General features: G+C 42.4%; 1 protein-coding gene across 1 annotated transcript; it reads right to left on the bottom strand.

Moving 5' to 3' along the window:
- Window positions 1-1,780: 1,780 nt before the first annotated feature.
- LOC140494776 (testis-specific serine/threonine-protein kinase 6-like) lies at window positions 1,781-2,593 on the bottom strand. Its single transcript, XM_072594360.1, has one exon. It carries the CDS (start codon window positions 2,591-2,593, stop codon window positions 1,781-1,783), a length of 813 nt encoding a protein of 270 aa, XP_072450461.1.
- Between the last annotated feature and the right edge of the window lie 4,949 nt (window positions 2,594-7,542).

Raw genomic sequence — 7,542 nt, 5'->3', positions numbered from 1 at the left:
CTGGTCCCCTTCCACCATATCAAAAACCTCACGGGTGTTGAAGTTCATCAATTAAAAATGGTTTCTTAACTGAGTGAGCAAGGGAAGGTGTACTAGTAATTAATCTCAATGCCAAGCTCTCTTCCCCATGTTTTTTTTTAAAAACTGTAGATGCTGGAAATCTGAAATAAAAACAAATTGCTGGAAAAACTCAGCAGCTGCATCTGTGGAGAGAACCCAATATTTTGGGTCCAGTGACCCTTCTTCGGATCCCATCTGCTTTCTCTCCATGCATGCCTGCTGAGTTTCTCCAGCAATTTCTGCTGTTGCCTCTCCCTGTGTCCCTGAGCCAGTTGCAAGAGACAAGAAGGAAATAATTAAAAGAATTTGGTTTTAGCTGTTGCACACTCACCTTTGAGATATTTGCATGCCCGAACCCACTTCAAAGGCTAAGGAACGTAATCCTGACTGGCAATCTCTGCCAGTACTGAGGGAGTGCTGCCGTCTTGTGAATATGATGCTAAACCCATGCTACTGAGAGATATCACATGGGCATTATTTCAAAAAGCGGGTGAGTTCTTTGCAGTGTTTGGGGCTAAACCGTATCCTTCAGACAGCACCCCTTAAAACTTTCTGTTCATTATCCTGTCACTTTCAGGGAGTTTGCTCTGTGCAAATTGATTTGTTTTCCTTATGATGTGTAATATGTATGCAAGTCTATTTTCTTCTTTCTCCTTTTGTTCCCCACTCACTTGCCGGATACTATCTCCTGTAGTGGCACCTTGTAAAGCCTGCCAGTTCTACGAGCTAGAAAGAACCAGGGCTACCTGGACACACTTAAAAGCTATATTGTTATTCCTTCACCATTGCTGGGTAAGGAACTCTGTGGGTGGACTTACACCTGATGGGCTGCAATGCTTTAACCCACCACCCCTTTCTTCATGGCAGTTAGCAATGGGCAACAGACGCTGTCCTTGATAAGTGAAGTACACATCCCATGAATAGGAAACCAGACACTTGTGAATGTTGGAAATTCTCAATTGCAGAGAGCTGCTGTCCTCCTCCACCGCCTACAACAAAGCTGCAGGAGGAACACCTCATCTTCCACCTCGGAACCCTACAGCCACATGGCATGAACATTGAATTCACCAGTTTCCATATCTCCCCTCCCCCACCCCATCCCAGGTTCAACCCTCCAACTCAGATCCATCTTCTTGACTTGACCGACTTTTCCATCTTTCCCCCCCACCTATTCATTCCACCCTCCCCACCCATCTATCACAAGTACCTCCTACCTTCACCCACCTATTGTCATCCCACCTACCTTTCCCCCAGCCCCACCACCTCTTCCCCCCCCTATTTATTTCAGCCCCTTCGCCATCCCCAGTCCTGAAGGAGTGTTGTACCCAAAACCCTGACTCTCCTGCTCCTCTGCTGTCTGACCGGCTGTGCTTTCCCAGCACCACACTTTTTTTTCAACTCTGACCTCGAGCATCTGCAGTCCTCACTTTCTCCTGAGAGCTGTAGTCAGTTGGTCATTATACATTCAAGTCAGAAATCACTTCAGGTGCTAAGTAAATTGAGATATTGGAATATTACAAAAATGTCAAAGATTGGTCATGGTTTTGTTAACCAGCTCCAATTTCTGTGCATATACCCAGTTTTAATGTTGTTCACAACCAAAGTCTGGTTCAAAAAACGTTTCTTTGAAACCAACTTACCGTCTTAGAAAACTTAGAACAGTATCTGCTGGAATAATGCAACAAGGCTCTTGTATTGACCCTCTTTAGAGCATATTCCTTTATTTGCGTTCTCTAAACCATGCATGTCTTGTAACTTGGTTAGCCGTTGGACGCATCGGTGGACTGAAAGTTAACAATTTCTCTATCAAAGACTGGCACTTCTCCTCTAGCATAATCTCTTCTGGATAAATCACACCCATAAGCTGTTTCTCTGGTAACTTGCTGATGCTGGAGTCATTGAATGGCATATAACCGGTAACTATCACATACAGGATGACTCCCATGCTCCAGATATCATACTTTTTAGGATCGTAAGGGACCCCCAAGAGGACCTCAGGAGGAGAGTAGGCTGCAGAGCCACAGTAGGTAGTACTGAGCTCCGGATAGCCTCGGCTCTTTCTCCCAAATCCGAAATCTGCCAGCTTCACCTGCATCTGCTCTGTCAGTAGGATGTTCTCACACTTGAGATCTCGATGGACAATGTCACGCTCGTGAAGATACTTGATGGCTTTGGTGATTTGAGAAAACAAGCACTTGGCTTCCTGGCATGAGACACAGGTTCTTTGTTGGATCAACTGTAGAAGATTTGTAGAGACCAGCTCCATGACAATGTAGACTTTCCCATTGCGAACTTCAATAAACTCATAGACATGGACAATATGAGGATGCTTGATCCCTCTCAAAATGGCCAACTCCCTCGGCAAGAACTTACTGGCAAAATCCTTTGGAACTTTTTTCCTATCGACCACTTTGATTGCAACATTTTTGTTGTACTTTTTTGAAATGGCCTCTTTAACCTTGGAGTAGCTGCCTTCTCCTATAGTTTTTCCCAGTTTATAACCTAACTGTGCTAGTAGTTTGCTCCCCGACATGTTACACGGCCATCTTGTTAAGGCAATACCCTGATGACCCAACTTGTCCTATCAGTGCACCTGCTGTAATAATTTGCAGTTGTGAAGTTTCCTTTGTGTCACGCTCCCACCCCATCACCTTTTATAGACATGTGCCCAAATGTTTTAAAATAATATTGACAGCAGCAACTTCGCAGTGAAATATAAAGAGCTTGGCCACTTCCAGTTGCCAACCTTCACCTGAACTTTCCAAATTGGCCAACTCCTTATGAGGTCACAAAGCAGCTCCATTCATTCTGAGGCACAAACAAGTTTGTGTTGGCTTTAAGGGGAAGTGAAGTAAGGGATCTATTTGCGATGCTTACACTAAACATAGATTACATAATAAGGCTTGTTTCTACGTTGACAGGTTTGGGAGTGGTGACCTCTGACCTTGACACCCGAGTACTATGAGATCACCCTCATCAAGGATAGGCTGGACTACACTGCCTCAGTAGGCTGATAGCCAATGGGCAAGGCTTCCCCAGCAGCTTTTCTGATTGGACTATTTCCCTTGGGATTTCGACTTGGAGAATCTCCAAAGAGCATTGGTTTTCTCTCGTCTACTGTGCTGAATAGGCTGGGATTTTATTCCATAGAGCATTGGAGGCTGAGGGGTGACTTTGTAAAGGTTTACAAAATCATGAAGGGCATAGGTAAGGTGAATAGCCATGGTCTTTTGCCACAGAGAATCCAAACATAAAGGGATAAGATTTAATGTGAGAGGGAAAGGATTTAAAAGGCACCTGAGGAGCAACATTTTCACACTGGGTAGTGCATGTATGGAACAAACTGCCAGAGGAAGTGGTAGAGGTTTGGTACAATTACAAAATTTAAAAGATATTTGGACAGGTACGTGGATAGGAAAGGTCTAGAGGGATATGGGCCAAACATGGACAAATGGGACTAGTTCAGTTTGGCACACCCGACTTTGGATCGAAGGATCTATTTCCGTGCTGTCTGACTCTAAGATTCCACCAATGTGATCTGTAAGGTCCATCTGAAAACATAATTCCAGTGGAAATATCCACAGTCCCCATGAGAAAAAGGGCTCTTGCAGGAAAGGGAACCAACAGGAGTCTCTCCATCGTTCTGGTTTGAAGGCTTGTCCCTTCTTGTCTCTTTCCAAGAGGAAATCAAATTGTGCCAAGAGCCTATTTGTGGCCTCAAAAAGTAGTTAAAGGAAACATGCTGATGAAAAAGCCCTGAAAATCAGAAAATAATTAAATATTATTCAGAGAACAGCAGGCACATCATCTACAAGAGCAGTGTAATACTTCTTCAGTTCCAGTTGGATTCTGGCGCCCAGTTCGAAATATCCCAGTTCAGGAAGGATGTGAAAGATTTGGAGAGGCTACAGAAGCGATTCACTGGAATGGTTCTGGAGATGTGAGGGAATAATTATATAGGGAAGCTGGAGAAACTAGGATTTCCACCATCGAGTCGAGCAAGCTAAGAGGAGATTTGACCAAGACTTGTAGAATGAGAAGGAGTAAATAAAGAGAAACTGTTTTCAGTGGCTGAAGGCCAGATGATGAAGAGGCATCCTGATTTTGTGGCTGGTGGTGGACATTTGGAATGCTGCACTGCCTGATGGGATGGGTATGTTCAGCACTTTTCAAGATGGAGTGGGATTAAAAATTTAGTTGCAGAGCTATGAGGATTGGGCTTTCCTCGGCTGCTGTTCAAAAGATCTGTCACTGAATGGTATCGCTGTGTGGTGTACTTTTCTATGATTCTACAATTCTTATTTAAAGGTTTCCCTTTGTAAGCAGGGAGTCTATTTGATTTGGTTTGTTTATTCTGTACAGACTTTCCTGCTCAAGCTACTACATAGTGTCTTTGTTCCTTCCAAGTGGGAGGTCTCGCCTATAAAAGATGCCCCTTTTCGGCCAAAAGAATGGCTTCCTTGAAAAGCCTTTGCTCAAGGAGCTCAGAGAGGAGACACTCAGACAGGGAGACACTACTGAAGTTTTCTGAGGTGGTTTCTCAAGGTTTATCCTCATTGGGGATATCCTCTTCTTTTTATCCCAGATTAGGCCTTGACACTTTAACCATTAACTCATTATTAACAGTCCCCATGTTCTGTGAACTAATGTACATTTGAAGAAATAATATTGAGAGTCTGTTTACTGTAGGTTCTGTTTACTGAGAATCCCTGAGTTGCCTGTTTTACAGGAATGTAAATGATCAGTATTAGACAGAGCACAATAGATCCGAGAGGTTTATGAGGAACTAATAAGTGGTAGAGTCAGAATCATTAGTGACCTTTAAGCGGCATTTGGATAGGTACATGGATGGGTGCTTAATCTAGGTTAGAAGTTCGGCACAACATCGTGGGCCGAAGGGCCTGTTCTGTGCTGTATTGTTCTATGTTCTATGTAATGGTTTCGGTGGCACTGAGTTTTAAAAGCCAATGTCTCATAAACAGGGAAGATTATGAGAGAGGTGAAGACCCACAGATTTAAGATTCTGAATAGGAAACATTGTTTTTGATGGTGAACATTCAATAATAAGAGCATGATTGGAAATTAGAGAGAAGTAATGAATGCAATATTATTGGTCAAACTAGGTTTAGCTTGAAGGGAGGCGAGAGAGAAGTTGGACAGCACTCCCTTTGTCTCACGTTAGAGAGTATCCAAGGAGTATTAGAAAAGGCTTCCACAACAGGATTTGAGTTTTGAACAGATTTTGGCTTAATGAAAGAATCAGTTGATTGTAGTGAAAGAAAAGCTTTGTTGTTGTTAAGGGCAATGATAAAGGCAGTTGGAGGGTGTTGGGGAGACCAGAGATGCTAATAACAACGAAATGTCAATACATGTAGAGGGACTCCGGCTGGAGAATAATGCTTGCCTTCAGCTCCAGAAACACCCAACAAACACAAGCAACAACTTCCCTTTGACCCCTTTTACTCCATCCCATCAGCTGATGGTGATAATCTAACATGATGTCATTCCCATTGCTTCATTGATGTAACCAGGCCTTCTGTAACACAACTGGATATTGAGTGCTGCCTCACTTGTCTGATAGGGAAACATTTGTACAGCTGACCCTGATTAAAATAATCCGGCATCTCTCCACAGGCGCTGCTGAGCTTCTCTAGAGTTTTAATTTCAGCAGCTGGAGTATTTTGCTGTTATTAATTTGTTGAGTTTGAGCTGTGTTGATGGTAGGGTGACTGGTCTGTGCTGAGGACTGTAAACTCTGGAATAATTGACAAAAGCATCTCTAACTGTTCTTCCTTAATTTCCTTCTGAAAACCTCTTTGACCAAGTGTTTTAATGTCTTCTTCCTTGGTCTGATGTTTGTCCCCAACAGTCACAATCAAAGTGCTATTTAACAGCTGGTTGTGATCATGGAAGGGATTTGATTAACAATGGAGCAGAGATGATAGGAGAAAAGACTGCCAAAGGTTAGTCCCAAAGCTGGTAAAATACCAGTTGTCTCTGAGGTCTCCACCACTTCCCTTAACAGTGTCTTCACATAGCCCTCTTTGGTCCTCTGAAGAGTCTTCTCATCTCTATCATACCAGAAATAGAAACTTCAGTTAATAAGGAGGAATTGGAGAAACTGGGATTGATCTCTTCAAAAAAAGAGAAAGTAAGATTTAATGGAGACATTAAAAACCATGAAGGCGAAATGTTCAGTAACTAAAGAACACCGATTTAATTGGCAAATAAACCAGTACTGGTATGAATTTTATTTAGAGTGATAGAGCTGTGCAGCACAGAAACAGACCCTTCAAAACATGCCACGTATCCTAAATTAATTTAGTCCCATTTGGCCCAAATCCCTCTAAACCCTTCCTATTCATATACCCATCCAGATGCCTTTTAAATGTTGTAATTGTACCAGCCTCCACCACTTCCTCTGGTAGCTCATTCCATACATGCACCACCCTCTGGGTGAAAAAGTTGCCCCTTAGGTTCCTTTTTATATCTTTCCCCTCTCACCCTAAACCTATACCCTCTCTAGTTCTGGGCTCCCCACTCTGGGCAAAAGACCTTGCCTATTCACCCTATTCATGCCCCCTGTGATTTTATAAACGTCCATAAGATCATTTGACATGGTGAATAATTATGATCAGGAACATGATGCATGAAGGTTTGATGGAAACAGATTCACTATTAAGTTTCAAACGGGAATGGGATAAGTGCTTTAACAAGAGAAAACTCAGAGGGCCAGAGGGAAAGGGCACGGGGAATGGGGCTGACCAAAAGCTGTCCAGAAAGAGCTCAGTCCTCAGAGGAATATCAAACATTACGGCTGGAGGTAACTCAGGCAACTATTAATCTGACGTCCTGTAATCACAGAGACATCAGTGCTGTGGATGTGTTGTTGACACTATGTGGATTTTATTCTGTCCTATCACAAGTTACTGATAGCATCCTAAAACCATTCCCATCTGGATCTGTTGTCGGGTCATTGGTAAGAGAATGATTGCAAATCCATTGTTGTTGTTGTTGAACTTTATTTGGCTCTTACATTAGTTGTCTTTGATAGGCCAATGTGATATTAATTATTATTAATCAGCCTCTTCAGACATGAGAAGACACAATTCTGTATGTGTGTGTGAGACAATATTGTCAGCTAACACACTTTTGAGTTTGGATCCTTGGAAATGAATGTTTATAATTTACAATGTGCAGTGGTGTAATTACTAATTCACCCTATTATCAGTGGTATGTAGGTGTGTAATGATGTATATGACCTAAATCTGATCACTGTGTCTTTACCATGTACAATTCTTCAATCTTTGCTACGACAGATCAAATTAATATTCCAGGAGACTTGTTTAGAATTGGTCTCTTGTTTTATTAATAATAACATGCAGAGCAATAGTCACAATCGCGTTCACTTGCTTTAAATAATACAATTTATCTCTTGCACGTGAACAGTGGCTAGATGGTCCTTATGGGCTCTAAAATGTA

This window comes from Chiloscyllium punctatum, chromosome 24, assembly GCF_047496795.1.
Source record: "Chiloscyllium punctatum isolate Juve2018m chromosome 24, sChiPun1.3, whole genome shotgun sequence".
Lineage (NCBI taxonomy): Eukaryota > Metazoa > Chordata > Chondrichthyes > Orectolobiformes > Hemiscylliidae > Chiloscyllium > Chiloscyllium punctatum.
Note: the sequence above shows the minus strand (reverse complement) of the source record. Positions and strands in the feature narration are given on the sequence as shown.

Coding starts and splice junctions, on each gene's coding strand:
- LOC140494776 (XM_072594360.1), bottom strand. CDS start 2,593: ATGTCGGGGAGCAAACTACTAGCACAGTTAGGTTATAAACTGGGAAAA.